General features: G+C 37.5%; 1 protein-coding gene across 1 annotated transcript in view; it reads left to right on the forward strand.

Annotated features, from left to right (window-relative positions):
* Positions 1-26,181, forward strand: part of HMCN1 (hemicentin 1) — a 295,243-nt gene that overhangs the window by 129,799 nt on the left and 139,263 nt on the right. The window contains exons 37-49 of the mRNA XM_075182670.1: positions 1,400-1,501; positions 2,883-3,059; positions 4,912-5,063; positions 6,499-6,622; positions 7,214-7,389; positions 8,783-8,879; positions 9,213-9,335; positions 12,948-13,109; positions 14,280-14,561; positions 15,561-15,728; positions 17,884-17,997; positions 18,170-18,253; positions 25,907-26,098. Coding sequence (XP_075038771.1) covers positions 1,400-1,501; positions 2,883-3,059; positions 4,912-5,063; positions 6,499-6,622; positions 7,214-7,389; positions 8,783-8,879; positions 9,213-9,335; positions 12,948-13,109; positions 14,280-14,561; positions 15,561-15,728; positions 17,884-17,997; positions 18,170-18,253; positions 25,907-26,098 — 1,953 coding nt within the window. The remainder of the gene's footprint in view (positions 1-1,399; positions 1,502-2,882; positions 3,060-4,911; positions 5,064-6,498; positions 6,623-7,213; positions 7,390-8,782; positions 8,880-9,212; positions 9,336-12,947; positions 13,110-14,279; positions 14,562-15,560; positions 15,729-17,883; positions 17,998-18,169; positions 18,254-25,906; positions 26,099-26,181) is intronic.

The raw sequence follows: 26,181 nt of genomic DNA on the forward strand, positions 1-26,181 counted from the left end.
ACATATGTAAAACTGACTTGTGTAGACTAAGATATAATAAAGTTTTGTCTGTGAAAATAGCACAGTGTTAAGTTATGCAGACTGGCCTTGTTATAAAGGGACGGGTAGGGGTAGAATCCATCCAGTTGTGATTTGGCTAAGAAGTGACTAAGCGCCTCAATGTAGTTTTGTAAAGCAATGTTTTCTATAGCAGAATCATATGAATATCTTCTGTTATAGGAAGGCTATTACTGTAGTACAGAACATACAAGCACACATTATTATGATTGTTTTAGGTCATTTATTAAGCAGAAAAAGATGTCTTAAAGTGGGTGCAACAGTTTACATTTACTTCAGTATTATTTCAATCCTGAAAAGAAGGAAGCCCAAGAGCACATTAATTAGTGTAAAGAGCTTGAATGTACCTGGAGTCATTGTGTGCAGCATATTTTACAGACACCTGGCAGTGTTTCTGTCAGACCTGGTTTACAGAGAACCATTACACTGTTGTACATAGGGGCGCACGGAGGATTGTCGGGGTGGGGTTTCTCCCCGACGACCCAAAAAAAAAAAAAAACCCGAGAGAGAGCTGCTGCGCATGCGCAGCAGCTCCGTTTCGCCAGCGCTGTCCTAAACAGCAGCCACGGCGCTGTCTAAGAAACGTCTGCGGCGGTGCTGTATACAATACAGCACCGCCGTGGACGCTTCTTTGACAGCGCCGCGGCTGCTGTATAGGACAGTGGCCACTTAGTTAGCGCAGGGGGGGTTTCTAGAGATTCAGAAACCCCCCCTGCGTACGCCACTGGTACGCCCCTTCTCCATAAGGTGCATTGTTTCCAATGGCCCCATACTGATATTACTTGTGCTGCAGTTTTCTGAGTTCTGCCTGCACAGTTCAATACGTTTAATGTAAGATAAATGCATCAAGGTCAATGGAGTGACCTCTAATGACCTCCTAAACCCAAGTAAAACAACCGCATATTAAAAGCATCTGTGCTTGACATATAGTAAGTGAAATAAAATGCCAGAGATTACCTAGCCTAAATCTTGTATAAGTTTGTGCTTCGGCAAGTAAAGCAATTGCGGAAAACCTGTATAATAATTAAAACCATCTACTAGTAACAAATTATTTCTTGCCAAACTGTTATTATCATTTGCAAACATATGTTTAGGATTAAGATTTAAATATAGTATATAGAAATTGGTAGTGACACCACACTGCTATTCTGTAAATCTTCATAATAAGGTACAATAAATAAATTACTGTATAAATACAATAGGTATATAGCCATTGCATCTTTATACTAGATATTATGTTCCGTTCATTCATATTATAAATTAAATATTTTGCTTATATTTCTTACCTACAAATGATAGGTTTGTGCTACTGATCTAATTGCTTTAAAATTTCCACTGACAGAGCCACCAAAAATAGAGAATTCTGGGGAAGCAATCTATGAAACTGTGCTTGCCAATCACCCTGTGATACTTGAATGTAAAGCATCAGGCAACCCTGATCCCGGTAAGTACAGAATATCTTATTACTAATATGTCAGTAATATTACATGCAGAGTTATATGTATTACTTGACATTTAAATACTGTCCTCATGATGGTCATGTAGGATCTCAAAATAATTCCAGGAAGATCCTGGCACTGATGTATTGTGAAGCAGCAAGAAATAAAGTTGTACATAAACAGGATGTAAGACTGTAGTAAGCTAGTGTACCTGCATTCTGGCTTAAGCTTCGCATAGACACTGCAAGCAAAACCAGTGAGTAATTTGGCTACATATGTGGCTTGCCAAACTGGACGGATTTAGGTGTTGGGCCAAATAACTGTGTGCATTTTTGTTGTAGTTTTATATCTTGTAGGGTCTCCTCTGTTTTTATAGTTGTGAATGTGGTTGCAGCAGATAATTCGCCAGTGCTACTGACCATTTAGAAGAAGGGCTGTTCAGACAAATCTATTCAAATGCAGTTCATTTTAGGTAGGTTAAATAGCTAAAATAAATAAAAATGGTAATTCTATAAATGGGTGAGCAAGAAAGATATTGGAATTATTTTCCTAATCAATAAAGGGACATAGTTTCTAAGGGCAGTATTACTAGGGCACTAAAAGTGAATTACTCTGGTTAAAATGATGGGCAGCCAGAAAAAGGTATGAAAGTATTAGGCAGACTGACTAACTGTAAGTAACCAATACTCACATAACTAAACCACTGAAGGTTTGTGAGTCCAAACAGAGTTCAGCTTTCAACTAGGATATAGAAAAATAAACATGCAAGGTTTTAAAATCAAAATTTTAAGGTGAAAGTCATTTGTATTGCTATTCTGTCTAGCCACGAGATAGGACAATTTAGAATGTTATGCCTGTATAAATTAATATATTCCACAGTCAAATAGATCCTAAACAGCAATACAGGAAAAAAAGGGCTATTACTAGTATAGTGCAATAGATTATATTATATGAAGATTTTGACCAGGAATGTTGATGCCCTTGTTTTTCCTTACTAGTCAATGTCATGTAGGTATGACTTTTGCTTCACAAGAGGAAAATCTGTCTTGCCAAACTCACCTTTCAGACAGATATGTCCAACTTGTGAACATGTACAAAACCCTTTTATTTTATATATTACAAACCCAATTGCTAGGAAGCATTGTCTAAATTTGAATAACCTAGCTGGTACAGCAGGAAGGACTTCCTGACATGTGTACGGAAAAAAAAGATTTTTTATCTTTGCTACAACTCGCTAAGCAAGTCCTAATCTATGGCCAATGATAGTTTGTACCACTTCATGTAATTAAATTTCATATTTTTGCCAATGCTAACATCTTCTAAATATAAACAAGTTTCAAAGTGTCATTTTTTTATCTGATATTTCTTTCTTACTTTTTATTATAGTTCTTACTTGGTCAAAGGATAGCCACCCTGTCATAGCAACCGGTGGAGTTATCTTGTCAAATCACGGAAAAGTACTACAGATAACAAGCGCGCAGATATTTGATGCTGGTGTTTATAAATGTGTAGCAAGTAGCATAGCAGGGTCAGCTGAAATTGCTTATGTTCTACAGATACAAGGTAAGCAAGTATCAAATTGGTACAAATCTATGACACCGTGGCAATATTGTTTTATCAATATATAAATTGTCAGTAATCAGGGGTGAGTGTTTTTGGCTTGCTTACCTACTTGATCAGCACACTTCCTTTGTTAAAGGTTTCCATTAAGAAACAAAATTTTAGACAATCGTCCCTATTAATAAAGGCAAAACGAAAAAACGCACATGATTTGGGCATACGCACGTCCGTATTCATCTACAAGCGGATCTGAAGAAACGCCTCTTGTTGAATATAGGTCCAGGTGCGCTCTACGCTGGCAGACACAATACACTGCAGGATAGGTCCAACGTGTGGAATATTAAATCCTAGCAGAACGTACAGAAAATATTCAATTATCATCACCTGTTAATAATATAGAGCCAGATTATTTAAGGAAAGTTAATTAAAAAATTGATTAAGTAGTCTCCTGGACAAAACCATGTTACAATGCAACGGGTGCAAATTAGTTTTCTTTTTTGCACATAAGTTAAATACTGACTGTTTTTTTCATGTAGCACACAAATATCAACTTTAAATTTCAGTGGACAAATAAGCTATCAAGTATTTGTGTGCTACATAAAAAAACAGCCAGTATTTATCTTATGTGCAAAATAGAAAACTCATTTGCACCCCTTGCATTGTAACATAGTTTTGACCAGGACACTACTTACTCAATTTTCCTTAATGAATCAGGCCCATAGTAATTAATTATAAAATTGTTAAAAAAAATAGTTTCCATTTTTTTTTAATGAAATACATTTTATCAGGATGCTATTAATACCTATAGTACATAAAATTATTTTTTTACAGTTGCTCCTGATTGCAAAAACTAGCATGCATATCACTATCAATGAGCACTTACACCTGAACTGTAGCTGGTGCAATTGATACGATAGAAACCTTTGAGATGCAAAAAGCCTAAATTGGGCACTGCTACATGCACTCGAGCTTGGCATGCCCTGTACATATACTACGCCCTTTCCCCCCCTGTTCCACCCATGAAATCGTAGCCTATCATAACTGTCCTTTGCAATCGAGGATGAATTGGATGTTCATGCATTCACTGGTGTATAGTCTTGCACTGAGCATGTCCAGAAACAGTTTAGGCAAAATATGGCACATGTAGACATTTACATTCTTTAATTAATCAGGCCCTATATTCATATCACTGGTTAGCACCAGCAGGGGCGCACGCAGGATTTTTAGGGGGGGTTGACAGCAGCCGCGGTGCTGTCAAAGAATTGTCCACGGCGGTGCTGTATTTGACAGAGCCGCGGCTGCTATATAGTACAGTGCCGCTATGTGGGGCACTTCATTAGCAGAGGGGAGAGGTTTCTAGAGACCCAGAAACCCCCCTGCGTGCGCCCCTGACCAGTAAACTATTTGTTTTCTGTAGTAGGTTCTTAAATCTCTATTATGATCCCAGCATTTGAAGGAGGTAAAACAATAAACTGCAGATTGAGATGTGACTTAAAGATACTTTTTTTTCATGTATTGTGTTACCTTTCTTGAAAATGTCTGAGGGTGGCAACTGATGTGAATGAGTTCTCTGTACAGCGCTGCGGAATTAGTGGCACTATATAAATAACTGATGATGCTGATGAACTCATATGCTAAAAAGTGTAGTGGGTGCTTTCCCAGTGCTTATAAAAATATGCTATACTAAATCTGTGCATTGCCCAGTTCCTACTCTCCCTAATAACTGCCAGCGCTGTGCAATTTGCAGGGTATAAAGATCTTGTCAAATATGAATAATCATAGCCTGAATGCCACCATTAATTGCCAGTCGACAATTTCTAAGTTTTTTACTTGTATTTCATAAACTTTCTTACAGTTCCTCCGTCCATTTTTGGTACAAATGACCCTGTTACTGTGATAATGAACAATCTTGTAAGACTGGAATGTGAAGCCACAGGGTACCCAACACCCAGTTTAACATGGTTAAAGAATGGTAGCCCAGTTTCCAGTTTCAGTGGTGGAATTCAGGTATGATAATAGGGAAAACTGTGTGTGCACCTCCAAATGAGATCACAATGCTAAGATAGGTATAGCTGATGTAAGGAACCAAAGTGTCCATGCAGTACATAATCTTAAATAATTACACAGAAGCAAGAGATTTCAAAGTGGTTTCAGAGTTAGATTTAATTTATTTATAAACATGTTCGCAACATGTGTAAAATACAATAGTTATAGTTAATAACAACAGTTGGAATGTTGAAAGTAAGAGGGTAAATTGGCATGTGAAGGCTAGCACCTTTGGCGTCTTGTTCTTTCAATCTGGGCTTGTAAAAATTAAAAAAAAAACGTATAGGGCGCTGCACCGCAAGCTCTGTCGAGGGTTCCACTGCAAATCAGCTCTTAGATGCAATTCAGTAATATTTATAACCAGGGTCCCATACTCTGACATCAGGATATCTGCTTGTGCTTTTAGCAAATCATACTGAAATGTGCTCAATTTCTGTACTATGCAGACTTGCAGGTGCCTTAAGATATCTGTGACTCTGCATACTATAGAAATTCTGTACTTTTCACGGACATAATTTACACCTACGTTTTTAGCGTAAATTGCATCCAACTGTACATGAGATCCAATATGTTTATTACTAATACTCACAAATTGAACAAAGCATAGAAATCCATCTTGAACCATGACTTTATGAAGTACTATATATTACTGCAAGAAAGAGGGACTTTTAATGTGGGATTGCATTTAAGTGTTTAGGGGAAACTGGATAGAATAGTAAACACTCCCACGCAGGTCACATCAAAAGCAGAGGATAGATATAATTATCAACAACAAAAATATTTTGAAAACATTGCTGTAAGTCAATAATACCCAAAATTTCCTTTGCGTCTACAATTAAAAGATATCTTCCATCAAGGGTAGTAAGGACTATACATATGAGTCCATGTTTGATCGTTTTGGTAGCAAACATTTCCAACAAATGAGAGACAGAATTTCCATATTCAGCTCCATAGGTTAAGGATCCTGTAGTTCCTCTATTGGACTGGGATTATTTTGAGGGTTATATCGCAAGATATCTGATTATAATTGGCATGATCTCAATGACAGAACATTATTATGGTATTCATACATGCATGCTGACAGATCAGCTTAGCATGAACGGCTAGTTTACTCAATAGCAAGATAATGAGCCAAAATACAAGTGAGTTTTAAACACTTAAACCTTTATTAGCACTGACTTCTGATAATCTTTGTGATACGGCATTTAGCACTGATTGCAATTGATGTCCATGGCCCTAAATAATTGATTTGAACTGTTCTGAAAGAGCGTATTCTGAGAACCATTTTTCTACAACATTCTTTGTATTTCCTTTTATATCCCATATATACTTTGAATGCAATATATGTCAATCTAATTAATGTTGATATACCACTCATTTTATATTTGTGACATAGATTCTTTCAGGAGGCAGAGTTCTGACAGTAGCTAATGCACAGGTTGGTGATTCAGGAAAATATACATGTGTGGCCGTTAATGCTGCTGGAGAACAGCAAAAAGACTTTGACTTATCTGTGTACGGTGAGTTTTATTTGTGCTAATCCTCAATTGATAGGCTGGTATATTACACCTGCAGAAGTGGTTTAGTGTTAGGTGGAGGGATCACAGCACTGAGATGTTCCTGTGTTAATACAAGTGATCCAGGTGGAAGTTTAAGTCTGGAAACTAAAATAACAGTCACTGTATAGTAACTATGTGTTTGCCAATGACAATGTATGTGGTACTCCCCTCATGCGCTCTATTCTAGTTTCACAGTGTTTGCTGATAAGAACAATATTTTAACAAGTTTTTCATTTCAGAAATGAGATAATATTGATGGATTACAGTAATGATTGTTGGTTTTTCACATATAACAATACTAAGTAATTTTATTTAGACAAGAACTTTAACATGTTATGAATTGATTTCCAGCATGTTGTTGTCTCTGTATCCACCTGCCAGAGACAGCTACAGATTATGTACCAGCAGTATCTACCATGAAAATTATTTCAGCTTTTCAGCTAGCACAGATAGTCCTTTTTCAAGTCAAAACAAGCCTTTCTTCACACTACTTTCCTTCAAAGAATTAAGATCCTTACAATCCTTTGTAACAGATATTTCTGTTGAATGCAGTGCCACCAAACATCATGGGTGAGGAACAAAATGTATCAGTCTTACTTAGTGAAACACTGGTACTGAAGTGTGAAAGCAATGCAATACCTCCTCCTGTGCTGACCTGGTTTAAAGACTGGAGACCACTGGAAAACAGATCAGGTCTAAGTATTTCTGATGATGGAAGTGTTCTACAGGTAGGTATTCTGAAACTTCTAATCCAAGGAGCCTGTTCTGAATTTACTGTTGTGTGACAAAAATTGTAATACTCAGTAATATTAACACTATTACTATTAACACACCATCATTGTTGCCACTTTCAGCTTGCTAATTTGATGTGTTCCAGCAGTGCCAAATTCAAACGACCACTACACACATCTGCATTAGCAAACAGAAAACTTGTAGAAGTATTGCATCTATATATGTAATTGCTCATATAGTACAGCACTGCATATGCATGAGTGTACACTAGCAAGTGCATGGATTGTCTTCAGAGGAACATTTGTACAATATATGTGGATCTTGTACTGTGGCTGAAAGTACATGGTCACATAGAAGGTAGAATATCATCTCAAGTAAAAGAGGCTGCTATCAAGTTTTAATCTCCCTGTTTTGTTAATTTGAACATATCCTTTTTTCCCCATAATAATGATTGTCTTGTTTTATGACCCAAGCAAGTGAGGAGACATTGTGACTGACTTTATTTAAAGTGCTCTAGCTATACAATTGTTTACTTGCACAACAAAAGGCCTGATGTAGAGTGGGACGCAATTTACAATTTACTCTTAAGTGTAAATTGCATCTTGTAATTTACACAGTATTCCAAGTCAAATGGATCTTTAGTTCTCTTTTAGGATCTCCTTGCAGATCAGAATACTATGCAAATTGCACAAACACACTTCTTTATCTGTCTTATGGGTCGATATATCAGTCACAGCAGCCCTGTAAAGCAGATTGCTGAATAAATAAATTATATATATATATATATATATATATATATATATATGTGTGTGTATGTATAGGTATATGTATCGATACGTATGTATATATGTGCATGTATATATTTATACATATATGCATGTTTATATGTGTATATATATGTATATATATATGTGTATGTCTGTATATATATGTGTATGTGTGTGTATATATGTGTATATATACTGTACAGGATCACAGATCTTACCACCTTCAAAATCCTGTAAATTTGTAGGCATTTTGCAATGCTAAGGAAATGTGCAGCACCCAATATCATCAGTAACACTTTCAAACAAGCTTGAGACCTTTGCTGCTAATGTTGTTATACTGGTCTACAAGGAGACATCTTGTTTTTGTGAATCTGTGCATAATCCAGGGCATTATTTCAGAAATACCATATTCCATAAGGAACCCTGATTCTTTCAATTCACACATTATCCTAAGGAAATATTTCACGATTAGATATTCAGTACATCTTTTCACCTTACAATATATCCTTAACCATTTTGTTGAGCAGAATGAGAACACTCAGTGTGCTTGGAGATGTATTATGTTAGATTTTTTAAATTGCTATTATTTATGCTTTGTAAATACATTAGGTTTGTTTTTCAGATTGAGGTTGCTCAGGTGACAGACACTGGACGTTACTCTTGTGAAGCTGTTAACATTGCTGGGAAGACTGAAAAAAACTTTAATGTCAATATTTTGGGTATGACATTTTTAATGTTTGTTTTAGGTATAACACAAATAAATACTAATAGTATTTTGGCCTATCAAGCTCAATATCTCATTAACCCAGAGGATGTGTCACAAATAAATAATATAAACATATACTGTATAATAGAGGGTTAATACAATTTGTAAAATCTATTCATCAACATATTCAAAAATTAGAATCATTTTAATTTCTATCTATCTATCTATCTATCTATCTATCTATCTATCTATCTATCTATCTATCTATCTAGCTATCTCTCTATCTATCTATCTGTCTGTATATCTATCTATCTATTTTATATTAATAATATTTGCTGCATTTTAGTGCCCCCCACAATAAAGGGTTCAGTTGAAGAAACAGAGGTTACAGTCATTGAAGGAACACTAATTAGCCTTGCGTGTGATTCAAGTGGCATTCCAGCTCCAACACTGTCCTGGGAAAAGAATGGTTAGTACATTTCTTATACCGCTTTCATACTGCCGCCCCGGCAATATCCCGGGTTTTTCAAGCCGGGTTTTTGCCGGGGCTCGGAGCGTCCCAGCTCAGAAACACCATTCATACTGCACCTCGGACCCGGGAATTTCCCGGGTTGACCCCATTCATACTGCACAAGTCTGTGCCCTGGCAATTTGTGGGAGTCATCACCAGAGCAGTTTTCATTGGCTGAAAACATATTTTTTTTTGTAATAGTCTGCTTTTCTGCTGTTTTGTCCATAAAGATATGTGAGTGTATCTTATAAGATATTTTAATTTTTATTGTTCCATTGTATCATTTGTAAACAATCAGACATTTCTTCAGTGTTTCCACCAATTCCGTTCTGTACTGCTCACTGCTCCGTACTTTACTTTAGTCACCTATGTAAAGTATGTGCGACCTTTCTCTTTCGTTTGTTTCTTATAGTGTGGATGATAGAAGTAGTTGTTTCAGTCCATACTGTTGTTTTCCTCTCGAGGTTTTTTTTCCTGGTTTTATGTATGCAGTTAATATAAATATTGTGAGCATTACAGGTCATTGCAGTGTTGACACTGTGACATCATCCTCCAGAGACAGGCAGACAGCCAATCAGCTTGTTTTCTGTGCAACCCGGGGTTGAAAAACCCGGGTTGCACCATTCATAGTGCAGGCAACCCGGGTCCGACCCGGGAATTACCTCTCGATAAATCCCGGGTTGAAGACCCGGGTTTTTAGACCTGGGATTTTTGACTTGTACCATTCATACTGCACCAAGACCCGGATCCTTTGAGCTCGCCCCGGCAAAAACCCGGGATTTTGGTGCAGTATGAATGGGGTATTATATGTAGTTTCAAATTACTACCATCTTGATATATGCATATCCATGTGCTCCCATAAAAATTTTTTAGTATTTGTGCAAAAGGAGATACCTTAAACACAGGTGAGCAACTACAGTATATATTGCTAATAAATGTGACAGTAGATAGTATACTCTTGGAGGTGAGTTTGACTGTCACGACCAGTCTGAGCTTGTGTTACATGTGTGTGTGAAAGGGCTAATCAAACCAAAACCTGGTCTATCTAGGATGAGTAAAATCCCACTAAATTATATCTCATATTCACTATTAAACTCAAAGTTCTGTCACCATTTAGTTTTAGTTGAAAAGCTGACACTCTTAGGAAGACTTCAATTACTCCTTATTGACAGTATCTCAAAAGGGAATTGCAACCAAACAATTTCTTGTATATATGTAGCATTATGAAAACCAATCTTGATCCATGAATTATTAAGAGGACAGAATGTTAATAAATGGAGTTTAATATGACAAAAAGTTACAGTGCTTATTGAATAGAAACAATGATAAATTGACATACAGATATATAAATACAAAACGTATATTAAAATAAAAAGAGGAACAAATAAAGAAATGTTCATTGCACTCTAACAAGTTCGTTTTGTGTAATCTGATGCATGGGGAAAGGTATTTAATTTCAGCACATATTAAACCTTGTTCTTTCATGCCTAAAACCCCCCTTTCAATCACAGCAAATGTTATGCTGGTATGCTAATCTGTTTTACAACTGTTTTATTGCCTTTTGTTCCAGAGCAGCCTTATTAATGAGTGCTATAAATATTGTATCTCTCACCTGGAGCATAGCAGAAACATGACAGTAATTGTCCATTAAACGTGGTATGATTTTACACACTTGTGCAAAAGATACATGATTATGCTATATTGATTCCTTGGGGAGATACGTTATTTCTATAGCTTTCTAATGGGGGTGGTATATATTGATGACACATTTCATGTGGCTTGGTCCACTTGTTACAAACTTATATATATATATATGTCTCCTTATCCAAGGATTATGGAAAGTATTGCTTTGATGTGCTGTTTCTACTTAGCAAATATAGCTGCACATGGAGTGACCACACTCATGGTCCTTTCTACACAAAGAAACTTCTGACTCTTTTTGCATCTGTGGGCTGGGGAAAAAACACAGAATTAACTGACAGTCTGTGATAACAGGCATCCCTGAATAAACAATCCGTTCCTCTGAAACATACATCAGCTACATTAATCCCTTGTTTGCTTACACACCTGGAACCTGAAATCCAGGTTTCTATTGTTTAGATTTCTATTGTGTAGGAGTGATAGTATTAATATATTATTCTTCTAATTAATTCTAAAATAACCTCATGTTTCTACCTTAAAGAACAACCAGTAAAAAAGTGGTAACTGTGTTTATTTTCTTAGTTTGCAGTATACCTTAATTTTTCCATTTTCTGCAATGACACTGGGCATCCTCTATAGTAAAGCCAATTTGTGTAATTAAGGAACAAGTGGCAGGAATAGAGCCTGAGGAAAACTATTATTTGCAGTAACTGGGGGCTCATTGAGTTGTATGAAATTGTGCGCCGAAGTATATTTATGTGTGTATGATGAGCAGGGGCGGCTCTAGAGAATACTGCTACCCGGGGCGATGTAGGGGGGGGGGGGGATTTAGGCCCCGCCCCCTTTTTGACATCTGAGGCTGCCGGCGGCTGCATACTATGTGCAGGTCCGTTCAGCAGTGACAGGCAGGGACAGTGTGCTGCCCGGATGCTCTGATTGTGTTTAAAACACAATCAGAGCGGCCGGGCAGCACGCTGGCCCTGCCTGTCACTGCTGAATGGACCTGCACATAATGTGCAGCCGCCGGCAGCAAGCCCCCCCCCCCCTGAATCCGCCACTGATGATGAGTTGGAAGTATTTACAGATGTGTCCAACTCAAGAACAGTAGTATTTGCACAATGCATTCGTCATGCATGCAACTATCCCCTATGTTCCACCGAACAAGAGCGTACAGATGCAGCTCAGAAATGTATAATGTAATGAAGGTCATATACATAAGAGAGAAAATGGAAATTACCTGAAGAGGTCAGTACATAATTAGCCAATCAAAGGTGCAAATATATAGGGCTGGGGATAGTCATTATTGCCATGGCTATCATTGCACCAGGCCTCCAGTACCCATAGGATATACATCACCAAAAAGTCATATCTGCAAATGTGTCCATATATAATTATTATGCAATTACATGAACACACCCTTATTGTACCCAGCTTACACTTACCTGCTCCTGCCTTCCCCCGCTCCAGGCATAAGGTATTCAAACGGATGGTACACAAAAACATAGATACAGATGTATGAATACACATTATTGGTGTACATGTGCACTATGGAAATGCATTCTTAAGCAAACAAATCTGCATATGTCCAAATCTAAATAAGGACCATGGTGTTAACTTAAGGAATGCAGGTGGTTTAGGGCTGTTCTTGGTTTTCACATTTTAAATGTAAGATTTAGCAGTATTTATCTGTCAAGAGGTACATGGGACTGAGCAATGTTCTGCAGATTTCTAGAGCGCTAGGCTACAAAAGTAGAAAAAATAAAATAGCACTTTATAAATGAGTTTACTAAGATATTTTACGACTGAAGAATATGTAAGATGAAACGCTGAGGTGACGTCCTTGGTATACATCTATACATATTAGGTAATTACCATCTTACCCAGGAGCTGCAGTGTTGGTCTTGATGACTCACTTGTTGTATCTTGCAGGTATCGCACTAACACCAGATGACACAGGCCGAGTTCATTCACATTCTGGAGGACGACACCTCCAGATTGCAGTAGTTGTGAAATCAGATGAAGGATCCTATACTTGCACCGCTGTTAACACAGCTGGGACTGCAACAAAGAAGTATAATGTGAAAGTTTATGGTAAGTAATAAACAATAATAATAACATTATAAGTAAAAACAATTCCATTCAGATTTATATTTTGTCTTTTTTTTATGGAAATTATATATATATTAAATATTAATATTAATAATAAAATTTGTGTTGTTATTTATATATTGTTCACATTTAGTATAATGGGGGAGAAGTTTAATGGGCCCCTTAAAATTATACAGGGATCCCTTGGAATGGCAAAGTTGGTCTTGATCTTTATTATTACCAACAGTCCAGAGGTGCCAGAAAGAGAACCAATTCTTTTCACACAGGCCTGGTAGATGTCCAGCTCTTTTAGTGGGAACCAACCCAGGCTGTCGAGTGCTGTGGTAGGTTAAGGATTTTCGGGGATGGCATACTGTCCTTTTTTATTATTTCTTTATGACAGTGCTTTCACCTTCAATTCAATGGGTTTTCTAGTGCATGTGATTGTGTCAATATTACAGCGCTTGGTACAATGCAGTGTGTTTGCTGAAAAGCCACGACACATTATTTGTATGGCATTGTGTGTTTCAGCTGTTTGTACCATTATCTATTAGTATAATAGTACAGTAGTTGTAATATTAAGGTCAATCACCTTGCATAATGAAGTAAACACTTGTCCCAGGTTAGTCGCTGTTTATTTCAGTCATATCAAGAGAACACTATATGAAAATGGTTGTAGTTTCATACCAACAATGTAAAATACTGGGACATAATATTACAGCAGATGTCCTGCATGGAGCAATTATTTGCAAAAATGCCAGGTTTAGATAAGAGGACACAAATAGACACATACTTGGGACCACTTTATGTGTGCATACTGATTTTTAAAAAAAACATTTTATTACAGTTAAAACAAGACATATTATGACATTCATGTTTAAATTAATAAACATTGGATCCTGTGCACATTGGTCATAATTATACCTGTACGTGTATACTTATACATGTAAAGTTCTTTGAGAGCCACAGTTACTATGAAGATAGTTCTACCTATACATACTGAATAGATTTCTTGCATCCCTAACATCCTGAGCATATAATATATATTTAATTTTTTAAATATTGCTACTCTACATTTTATAAGCACAGCTTGTACAGTATCTTGTATATAGCAATACAGTATGTCTTGTGTTGCAAATTGAATTCTAAAGTTCCAATTTTTTTCTCCTACAGTCCGTCCTACTATACTTGAAAATGGAAAAGTTCCCTCTGAGGTTGTGGTAGTCCAAGGAGATAATGTGACTCTTGAGTGTGACTCCAGTGGAGATCCACAGCCCATGTTGACCTGGTTGAGAGATGGTGTTCCTGTAATTAATGGAGATGGATTTAAAATACTCAACAACGGGAAACAGTTACATGTAGAGAACGCTCATATGTCAAGCTCTGGCCATTATGTTTGTGTAGCAGTGAATGTGGCTGGACAATCTGATAAAAAATATGACCTAAGAGTATTTAGTAAGTATCAATATTTTACTAATATCTAACTTTTTATACGACACATACAATTAACATGTAATATTTTATGTAAGAAGTGTGATTGAGATTTTTGATGTTAGTGGTTACTATTTTTGTGCTGCTCAATGTTAATAGGACTCATCAAATTAGACAGTGATGTAGCAGTGAGCGCTGATACCCATGTACAAATTAAGGCAAAGTAAAGCATTTTGAGTTTCCTGGAGCATAAGCAATTATAGTTACTTGCTGACCGCACATGATAATAATACAAGCATTAGTACAACATGGCTTGATACATGATGATATATCAGTGGTATCAATGGGGTCTTTGGCTCTTACAGAGTTCAGGAACTGCATGAATATTAGTGTAGCACTTGACTGTTTAATAATCTATACTAAAAGATTGAGGCTAGTAGAATAAAGCAGATAGGACTGTTGCATTAGAAGAAAATTAACAGATAGTTGTGACTGATTATTGTGAAAATGGTTCAGAGAGTGAGCCAAAATTACTGTAATAAGAGACATTATGGATGATGAGCAAGTTTAGGGTTGTAAGTAATGGCACAAAGGAATACACTGATATTGGAGAAAAAATAAATTGCGAACAACTTCTTATAAATGGAAAAATACATTCAGGCTGCATAGTATTCTGAGCCCTTAAATATATTGGTTATTGAGTCTATATAATATGCAGAGCATTAGGCTGTATAAAATGCCAGTGGATATTATTATGGGTGGGGGTGGTCTCAGAAACTTAGTGTGGTGGGAAGAATGAGAGTTAATGGCAGCGGTGGAGTGAAAGTAGCTCAGGTTTGGCCCCGGCTGACATACATGACCAACTAATCACTAGCAGCAATATTATCCAGTACTCTATGAAATGTGAGGGATGTAAAAACTATACCTTCTAATATTAATACTTATGACATTTGAAGTCTGATAAAGTATTTGAAGTAGCTAAATGTAAGACACAAATATATGTCCGTAATATATATTTTTTAGTCCCTCCAAGATTTTCAGGAAGATTTCAGGAGCATGAAAATATAAGTGTTGTGGAGAAAAATCCAGTGACTCTAACATGTGAAGTGTCGGGGATCCCACCACCCAAAATAACTTGGTACAAAGATGGTCATCTCATCAACCTGAACCGATCTCCTCAAGTAATGTCAGGTAACTGTAACATTGTTTGGATGCAAACTGTAAAAACAAACATAAGTAATTCATAAAAACATGTGGATATACCCTACAATTTAATTTCACTGATGGAATTAAAATGTCTAATGGATAAAAGGGAATTGTTTGTCATTTGTTGTAAATATATCCCAGCTCCATGTGTTTCAACACATTTTATTGATAACTCTGTTCAACAATATCCCAAAACATTTAAAAGGGGTACAGGGCCACATCTTGTAGATGAATTAAATATGCTATCATACAAAGAGCCATGTTGCATCTGGCATACAATTGCAAGTAGATCATTATATGTGGAACTCCCAGAATCCGCTCATCTTCCAGAGCCTACATCTTGCTGAGCAGAGCATGGTGTAATATCATAAAAGTAGTAACCATATGCTTTTGTGTTTTATGCTGACAACACTGCCATAGGTTAGTACACTGCAAGAGTAAGATTTTATTAGCTGCTTATTTATCAAAGAACAAAAAATTATTATATAAGCTTTCCATTCTATTTATTGCACCAAAAATCACAAACCTCATTTTGCCTATTTAAGAACCATTGAAGTGTTCTTGACAGTTAAAACCAAGGAAAAACAAATAACAAATCATAGTATATTGGGAAAAATATAGTATTTACATTTACAAGAAAAAAATAAAAAAGATCCAAAAATAAAGAAAAGCAAGTTAAACAATAAAGAACCAAAAAGTTTATCCATAGAATTCAATGACATCTCTTACCTCAATCCGGTAATGATAGCAGTTTCCCCATACAATGTAAGAGCTTGTATACATAAAAGTGTGTACCTTTTTCCAACTTTTAACAGAGTTTTTAAGTGCATTATTAAAACATCTCAAAGCTTTTCTGTGTTGTACTATTTACTTAATAAGTGTTCCCATGGAATTCCATTGTATTTTAACACCTGCAACATACTTAATACTTTTACTTTTTTTAACAAAAATACAATATTTTTTTTTACAACTGCTGTTTGTTCAGATATTTCATTTCTTGACTCAATATTTATTCTCTCAATTATATAGCTAATCTATTTCTTACTGGTTACTTTATATTTATATATAATGTAATGTCTTCCTTTATTTGTATATTATTTATATAATGTAACTTCTTCCTTTGTAATCTCTAAGAAATAATTCAGTAGCACAACAGTGCTTGTTGCTTAATTGTACGTTTTTCATGTCTCAATTAGATGTTTTACCAACAGCTTACTGGCTATTTTTAGCATCTTTATAACATTTTTAGACAGTTTTGGTTATATACCACAATGGTATTAGGAGACTCACAGCACACTTTTCCTGTTAGATTAGGTGTCCCCAAGTGCCTCTGCTTGCTGGCTATTCAAACCACTGATCTCAGAATCTGCCTCATCCCAGCATTATTTTAAGCAGCTCTGATATATGCCTACACTACAGACCAGAAGCATTATCTCTCCACCTACAATGGATAGACCTTAATCAGGCTTATTCCAGCACATGCCGCCCCCGCCACCCCCCCTTCCAACCCCCCAGTGATCTCAGCAGCGCACACCCCTTCTTCTAAGCGGCTATGTTACTATCACTATAAATGCAAGCTGCTGCACCACTCACTCTTCTGTTCCACAAACTTTTGGCAAATGCAAAAACACAGGCATCCAGCCCTCCACCAGATTGGTCAACACCCACATCAAATAACATGTTAATTACAACAGCAAATATACATTTTGTCACCTCTTATCAGCAGCAAAGCATGTTTATTAAGATTTGGGAGCAGTTACTACCTACTAGATAACTCCTGGTCCCAGCAGACAACATTTCTCCAGGAAAAAAAGCATTTGAAAGAGTGGTGTTAAAGACACACTGATGCTTTATAACTTAGGACCAGCAAAGTAAATCTGAATCGTAGACTTCAAAGGGGTATTCCAGGAAAAGCTAAATACTGTAATTAACCTGGTCGATGTTTGCAAAGTATACTGAAACATGCTTTTTTAAAAACATTAAGCAAATAACGATGAATTGCCTTTTTGTGACACCACTTCGATCTTTCATAACTTGGCCCCTTAGATGAGCTCAAATTAAAACAACAGAAATGTTTATTGGGTCATTAAACCAATGTTACTGAATAGCGTATTAATATATATTATGTCTTCTATATCAGGTGGTATGATCCTCCGCTTTTTGCACACTACACTTTCTGATGCTGGGAGATACCACTGTGTGGTTTCAAATGCTGCTGGAGAGAAGAAGAAACATTTCCACCTAAATATATTAGGTACATGTGTGGCTTGTGCAACTCTCTTTTCGATAAATTTCCAAACTGTATTTGCAATTTATTATTTTTGTATTTTATCAGCAAGTTCTTATATTTTTAAATGAATGTTAGAACTTTGCATGTTTTCAGTACTGACAATTTCACCTACAGTTTGTATAACATTTATTTTTAGTGCCGCCTAGATTTATTGGGAATATTTTGGAGGATATAAAGATAAAAGAAAACAGTGATGTGAAACTTTCATGCGAGGCAACAGGTAATGATGGGTCATTTTACTTCTGTAATATCAGTATTGCCATTTACAATAAAGACATTAGAATAAAGGACTACTAAAAAGACAATGAATGATTTTTGTGAGCTAAATGATGCAAAATAAAAAGTAATAGGCATGTAATGCATTAAGTAAGAGTGTTATGTTATCTTTGTTTCCAAACCTTTAAGAGATAAGGTTTGGTCAGCACAGTGGCTCACTGGTTTGCACTTCTGCCTCACAGCACTGGGGTCATGAGTTCAATTCCAGACCATGACCTTATCTGTGTGGAGTTTGTATCTTCTCCCTGTGTTTGCATGGGTTTTCTCCAGTTTCCTCAAACACTCCAAAAACCTACTAGTAGGTTAATTGGCTGCTATTAAATTGGCCTTAGTCTCTCTTGGTCTGTGTGTATGTTAGGGACTTTAGACTGTAAGCTCCAATGGTGCAGAGACTGATGTAAGTGAATTCTCTGTACAGTGCCGTGGAATTAGTGGCACTATATAAATAAATAGATAATGATTATAAGTAATCCAGTCATTACTACATGTTATCTGTGAAAATAGTAAAGTATTTTGCCATCTCTCTCTGCTCCCTTGCTCCTAATCAGGCGCAGGCTGGCAGTTTTCGGCCCGGGGGGCGCACAGACGGCCGCATTGTTATGTCATAATGACGCGGCCGCATCATGTGTCACGTGATGCGGCCGCCTGTGCGCTGACGCGGCCGCATCAGATGCGGCCCCCTAGTGATATTGATAATTTATTTCATCCACGGGGGGGAATGGGGGGGGGGTGACCGGCCCGAACAGCCGTTAGACGGCCCCCGGTACAGCCGCCTCTGCTCCTAATAATACAGTAATGCATGTTTCAATTCTGCAAAATAAGAAAACAGCAACTTTTAATTGATTCCAGTTTTTCATCAGTTTATTGTCAATACCAAAAAGTATAAATTAATCTCAGGTTCGACTCAACATGCACTATCCCAAATTTATGTTTTGCTATAATTTAATTTTGCTATAAATGTATTATTGCAAAATTATGAAATTGTACCAGTTATAAAATGTGACAAGATTTCCTAGCTAACCCATAAAGTCTCTAATACTAATAAAATACAAGAGACTGATTGCAAGCTCAAATTGAGATGGTCAAGGATGACAGTGATACTACAAAAAATATATCCAGCAACATTCTCACAGAAACCTACTTTTTTCTCCTTCAACATAATTCTTTTAAAATGGGAGTTTATAATCGTATGTTGTTAACCTATTTGTTGAATCCAGCAACCAAATGCTCCCACCATTCAACAATTAGTCCTGAAGGTCAGAAACACTATGTAGATTGAGACCTAAGGTAGAGAGAGACATTTTTGAGCAGTTGAGAGCTCATATAGAGTATCATTATCATCAGCATCATCATCATCACCATTTAATTTAATTCCGCAGTGCTGTACAGAGAACTCACTCACATCAGTCCCTGCCCAATTGGGGCTTAAAGTCTAAATTCCCTAACACACACACACACACACACACAAACAGACAGACTAGGGTCAACTTGATAGCAGCCAATTAACCTACCAGTATGTTTTTGGAGTGTGGGAGGAAACCGGAACACCTGGAGGAAACCCACGCAAGCACAGGGAGAACATACAAACTCCTCACAGATAAGGCCATGACCCCATTGCTGTAAGGTACTGTAAAATCTGCTTTTTGGAAGAATGCATGTACACTAAAAAATGCTTTTCCCTATGTCCATATTACTCTTTTTGAATATCCCAGATTTGCGCTTCTTTTGTAGCGGCGGAACAGGTCGGAAAGGTGCAAGCTAACATAGGCTAAGTACGGTAAAGAACAGTTTATGTAGAGGCATTTTACTTAGAGGTATAGAAGTAGGCACATCTGTTGCAGGCGCTGTACCATAGGAACAAAGATCTATGCTGATGGTTATGATCATTAGCACAGACCGTTGCAGTTATATATTTTTTAAATATATAAATAAAAAAGCATCATCCCCCCATAAATGCCCTGAAAACCGTTGCTTATATCCTAGGCTGGAAGCAGCTACTGGGGATGTGTGAAAAGAATGGTGTGCCCCCTGCAAAAACAGCTACCAGCCCTAGGCTATGGCCGGCTGGGCTAGTGATACTATAACAAGTAAACCTGCAGCGTAGGGTCCCCTTGTCATAATGTCAACCAGCCCTGGACTTCCCCCTCCCCTAGAAAACACAGCCCTGTGCTTAAGCACTAGAGCTCTTCTGAACAGTTATACCCAGAAAGTGTTTGGGTAATAAATAGTTCAAAGACGGAATTCAGCATTTTTTCCGAGCACACTACATGCCCCAGCATGTCCAGGTAGCCCCAGCTAGGGCAACTTGACATAATGACAGGGGGACTGGTAGCAGCTCCTGCAGGGGGGACCCGGTGCTGTTTGCACCACCCTGTCATTGTTGCTACTAGGATACTAGTGCTGGTGCTGGGAGAGCTTTTGGGGTTTGGATGCCAATTTTTTGGGATTATTTTTTTTTTAAGCATTTATATAATTATTTTTTTTAAAAAAATAACTAAAAGATCATTCATCATCAAGTTTGATATGTCCCTGTTTTATGTATGTACTGTTTTCCCTACTGTACGGCACTGTGGAGCACTGTGGCGCCTTACAAATCTATGATTATAATAATAATAACGTGTATCTCCACATATTGTGAGATATGTGCAACTCAAAATATATTTGTAAATGTACTTTTTTTTATGGTACGCCATTCGTTCAAGGAAACTAAGGAATACAAGGACATTCAGGTGAAATAGATGTCACCTTGGCCATCTTTGCATTCCTGGTGGTGGCTTAACAGCTGCTACATTCCCTCACCCTAACCTATGTCCAACGTCAATCCCTACATCACCTTTACCCTCTTTTAGTTTATTCTTTTAAATCACTTTCTTGTGTTCCTTAGAACGTGAAAGAAAAACATGGTGAGAGAGCATTTGCTTAAACTATGTTTGTTATTAGTCCAGTAACTTTGCATTCAAAATTAAATTTTATCAAGCATGTTATCTGGTGAACTGTAAATATCTATGCTGTTTTGTACCTTTTATAAACAATAAAATAAACAATAAAATTCATCTGTGAGTCAAAACAAAAGGCCTTTGTGATTAAATATCAATCAGTCCTTTATGCAATACCTAATTATTTCTTTATAACTTAATTGAAATTGTTATTTATTATGATTTTTTGTAATAATTCATAATAAATGTTCTCACCTCTATGGTGGCTGGCAGAATACAGAATGAACAGGCGCTCCTCTCAGATGCTGCTGATAGCTACCCCAAGTTCCTCTAATCCCTTTTAGTTGATATCAGTGGTACTATTTATTGTTGGGCTATGGACCCTGTGTTTTATGCTTTCAGAATTATTTTGTAAATGAGGCGACATCTGTCAATACAATGGCATGGTACCTGCTTAATCCGGCTATTTTCTTTAAAGAAGAGTGCAAATTTCCCATCCTTCTTATTGACTCTCATGAAATTTACAGACAGCTGCCAATCCGACCCTGACCACCATTCTTCACCTAGGCTTTCAACACTTTAATCATCTCTTTGGTATTTCACTCAAAAGTTTGAAGTGCAGGGGCAGATTGGGAACTTGAAGTGACACTTGAAAATATTCAGAAAATGGTTTTATGTTGTAGTTGGACCAAATTTCCATTGGTAGGGTAAAAATCTGAAGTAGTGGGGTAATGTATTCACCACAACCCAACAATGTGGTTGTTGTCATGCCACAGTTGTGGGAGTGTCTGTCAGCGACCCCTTTTTATGAGCAGAGCAGCATGAAGAAGGACATATCTGCTGATAGAGCTGACTGATAGCAAACATTCCCCCACATAACGATATTAGAAAAATGATCGAAATAAATATGTGATTGCAAGTATGCAATACAGAGAGCATTCTAGTGACCCCAGTACAATACAGAGAGCATTCTTGTGTCCCCAAAACAATACAGAGAACATTCTAGTGACCCCAGTACAATACAGAGAGCATTCTTGTGTCCCCAAAACAATACAGAGAGCATTCTAGTGACCATTCTAAATACAGAAAGTATTCTAGTGACCACTCTAAAATACAGAGAGCATTCTTGTGTCCCCAATACAATGCTGAGGGCATTCTAGTGACCATTCTAAATACAGAAAGTATTCTAGGGACCGCTCTAAAATACAGAGAGCATTCTTGTGTCCCCCGATACAATACAGAGAGCATTCTAGTGACCATTCTAAATACAGAAAGTATTCTAGTGACCGCTCTAAAATACAGAGAGCATTCTTGTGTTCCCGATACAATGCTGAGAGCATTCTAGTGACCATTCTAAATACAGAAAGTATTCTAGGGACCGCTCTAAAATACAGAGAGCATTCTTGTGTCCACCCATACAGTACAGAGAGCATTCTAATGACCATTCTAAATACAGAAAGTATTCTAGTGACAGCTGTAAAATACAGAGAGCATTCTTGTGTCCCCCGATACAATACAGAGAGCATTCTAATGACCATTCTAAATACAGAAAGTATTCTAGTGACAGCTGTAAAATACAGAGAGCATTCTAGAGATCCCAGTACAATACAGAGGGACAGTTCTTTATATTGATGGAAAATACATTTGTAAGTTATGCAGCTGTCATCATAGTTTATACCAGTGGTTGCCAAACTTTTGCAGTTCGCAGCACCCTTAGAGTCTCCATCATTTTTTCAAGGCACCCCTCCAAAATAATTACCGAGCAGTTCCGTTTTATTAGTTGGGTAAAAAAAACGTAATAAGTATTTTAGTCAGGACAGAAATACTTATTTAGTTGTTCGCAAAAATAATACACATAAATCCAAGGGAAAAGAATATTTTTATACTGTTTTTTAAATTATATTTCTGTCAAAGAATAATTTACAGCTAACTCACACTGTGCCCCCTCCTGCAGCTCCATACACTCTGTGCCCCCTCTGCAGCTCCACACACACTCCCTCCCACCTCTGCATCCCGGGGCCAGAGAGAGAAAAAACAAAACAAAAAAAACTTACCAATCCGGCGGCGCCCAGGACCCAGCATCCTCATCGGAACCCAGCATCCTCCTCTCTCCTGCCGCTTGTCACTGAATGTCGGGCGTGACGTCACTCCCGACATTCAGTGACAAGCGGCAGGAGAAAAAAGGGTTGCTGGGTCCCGAGGAGGATGCTGGGTTCTGGGCGCCACTGGATTGGTACGGTAAGTTATTTTTTTTTAGTTATTTTTTGTTCCAGCCCGCGGCACCCCTGTGACAGCGCCGCGGCACCCCAGGGAGCCGCTGCGCACACTTTGGGAACGGCCGGTTTATACTGAAAGTAATAGTGTACTGATGGTGGGTTTTGGTAGTAATAATGTGACCAAACAAACCCAGAGTGCCACCTGTAATGTCACGATAATAATAAGATATACTGCCGTATCGTTACTTTCAGACGGTAGTACTATGAGACTGGTATATTGTGCACCCCTACTTTCCGACTGTCCCTCAGTTAGGACAAAGTCCTCATTTAGCATGGACAGAGCATGTATGTCAGCAGGTGCGTGCCCCATGTGACTTGCTGCCAGTGGAGAGCTTTCTACACTTCTGGCCTCCCTGTGCATACAGAGCAGGTTTATTCAATTACACAGCTAAAATATGGAAAAGACACAAAGTATTACATATGCAGGAGCTGCATACTCAGAATTGCCCACAATTTTGCCCTAAATTGCTGACGGAAATTCGGTAATTGGATTCATGAAAATGCAGCAATTGTGGGCAAAGCCGTAAAATAGTTTCTGTTGACAAGTGTCTGAGGGGGCATGGTGATGCCATTGTGCAATTGCAATGTGATCACTGTAGCCCGTCACCTGATGCACTGAGGGGGGAAGGATCTTCAGGGATCAATGACATGTTTTAAGTTCAAGTTTGCCCAGTTTTCTCTAGGGATATGTCGCATATAATTATGCCCATGTTAATAACCACTTGTTTTTGTTGCAAAACTTCAAACATATATATAATACAAGAGAAACAATCCATGTCTTGCTTACATGATAAAAGCAAATACATTGCTTAAACATGCACATAAAAGCATAATATATGCATGTGCAACAAAGAAAGCACCTATCAGCTTCAGCGGAGCATTTTCATCAAGCAATCACAAGCCGTTTGCTATAGCTGGCGACTATCACAATCATCTGCTATTTGCACTTACCTCTGACCACCAGCAAATAATTTGACAGGAGCTTCTACCGAATGCACAGGTGTCCGGCAGTAGTGTCTGATGGCAGTGCGCCCTCAATTCATTTTTATTTAAAGTGGCAATGTCGGGACCACACAGGTTAATTGTTAAGAGAGGGGTCCCGACATTGTCTCTTTAAATAAAAATTCATTGAGGGCGCACTGACGTCAGACACTACTGCCGGACACCTGTGCATTCGGAAGAAGCTCCTGTCAGTGTTTTTGCTAGGATCGGATATGTGAACAGTCGCTGCTCAGTTAAGTCTGTGTATATCCTTGTCGTTTTCTTCTCAAATCGGTTTCTTTTGTAGGTGTCCTCAATGTCGGATTTATCAGCATCAGCAATGTGTACCCCACCCTATCATACGCATAGAGAAATTATAAACACAAACTTTATTAGTATCAAACAGAGACAAGTAAAGTAATACCTTTCTGAGCTTACATACACTTTTGTCACACTTGTTTCTGTTTACCACTAAAAGTGTGCAAGTTAATATGTTGTTTATTCGCTTTATAATGTATGGGCCTGAGTCATTAAGGAAAAAAAAAGGCAAAAAAATTAGTAAATGTAATCCTGGACAAACCATTTTACAATGCAAGGGGTGCAAATTAGTCTATTTTGTATACAAGTTAAATACTGGCTGTTTTATATATTCAATACTTGCTTTATGTTTACACTGAAATTTAAAGTTGATCTAGGACATCCCCTACCCCAACTATAAATCTGTCCCACATTTTAAATTTAGCCCCCCCTTCAATGCAACATGGTTTTGCCCAGGTGCAAAGTTACTCTTTTTATTTGTTTTGCTCTCCTTAATGGCCCTGTGTGCTTTCCTATGTTGCCAATGATTGTAATTTTATTTATATAGTGCCAATCATATTACGCAGAGCTGTACAGAGAATATGTAATACTTTACATCAGTCCCTGCCTCATTGAAGCTTATATTCCCTACCAAACACACTTACACTAGGGTCCATTTTTTGTCAAAAGCCTCTTAACTTCTCAAAATGTTTCTGGGTTGTGTGAGGAAACCTAAGCACCTGGAGGAAACCCAGATGAGCAGGAGGAAAACATAGATAGAGTCCTTAGGTATATTTACTAAACTGCAGGTTTGAAAAATGGAGATATTGCCTATAACAGCCAATCAGATTCTAGCTATCATTTATTTAGTACATTCTATAAAATGACAGCTAGAATCTGATTGGTTGCTATAGGCAACATCTCCACTTTTTCAAACCCTCAGTTGAGTAAATATACTCCTCGGTAAGTATCAAACCCATGACCCAAACGCCATGAGACGGCAATGCTTCACTGGGCATCCATGCTGCCCAATTTTAGAGACATTTGTATAGAAAAAGGTCTGGTACCTCTTCCAAATAATAATTGTAACATTGCAAATTTATTTAGGTAATCCTGTACCACAGATAACATGGCTGAAAGACGGACAGCCTTTGCAAGAAGATACTCATCATCAACTTGAAAACGGAGGGCAACATTTTCAAATTACCAGAGCTATGGTGTCAGACACAGGAAGATATACTTGTGTTGCTTCCAATTTAGCAGGAGATAAAAGCAGAAGCATTAGTCTTGGTGTTATGGGTAAGCTTTATTTAGGTATTTTTATTATGCTTCCTTTAGAAAATGGCAACATTTAACTGTAATAGCTGCATAAGTAAAGAAAA

The sequence above is a fragment of the Mixophyes fleayi genome, chromosome 8 (assembly GCF_038048845.1).
Source record: "Mixophyes fleayi isolate aMixFle1 chromosome 8, aMixFle1.hap1, whole genome shotgun sequence".
Classification (NCBI taxonomy): domain Eukaryota; kingdom Metazoa; phylum Chordata; class Amphibia; order Anura; family Limnodynastidae; genus Mixophyes; species Mixophyes fleayi.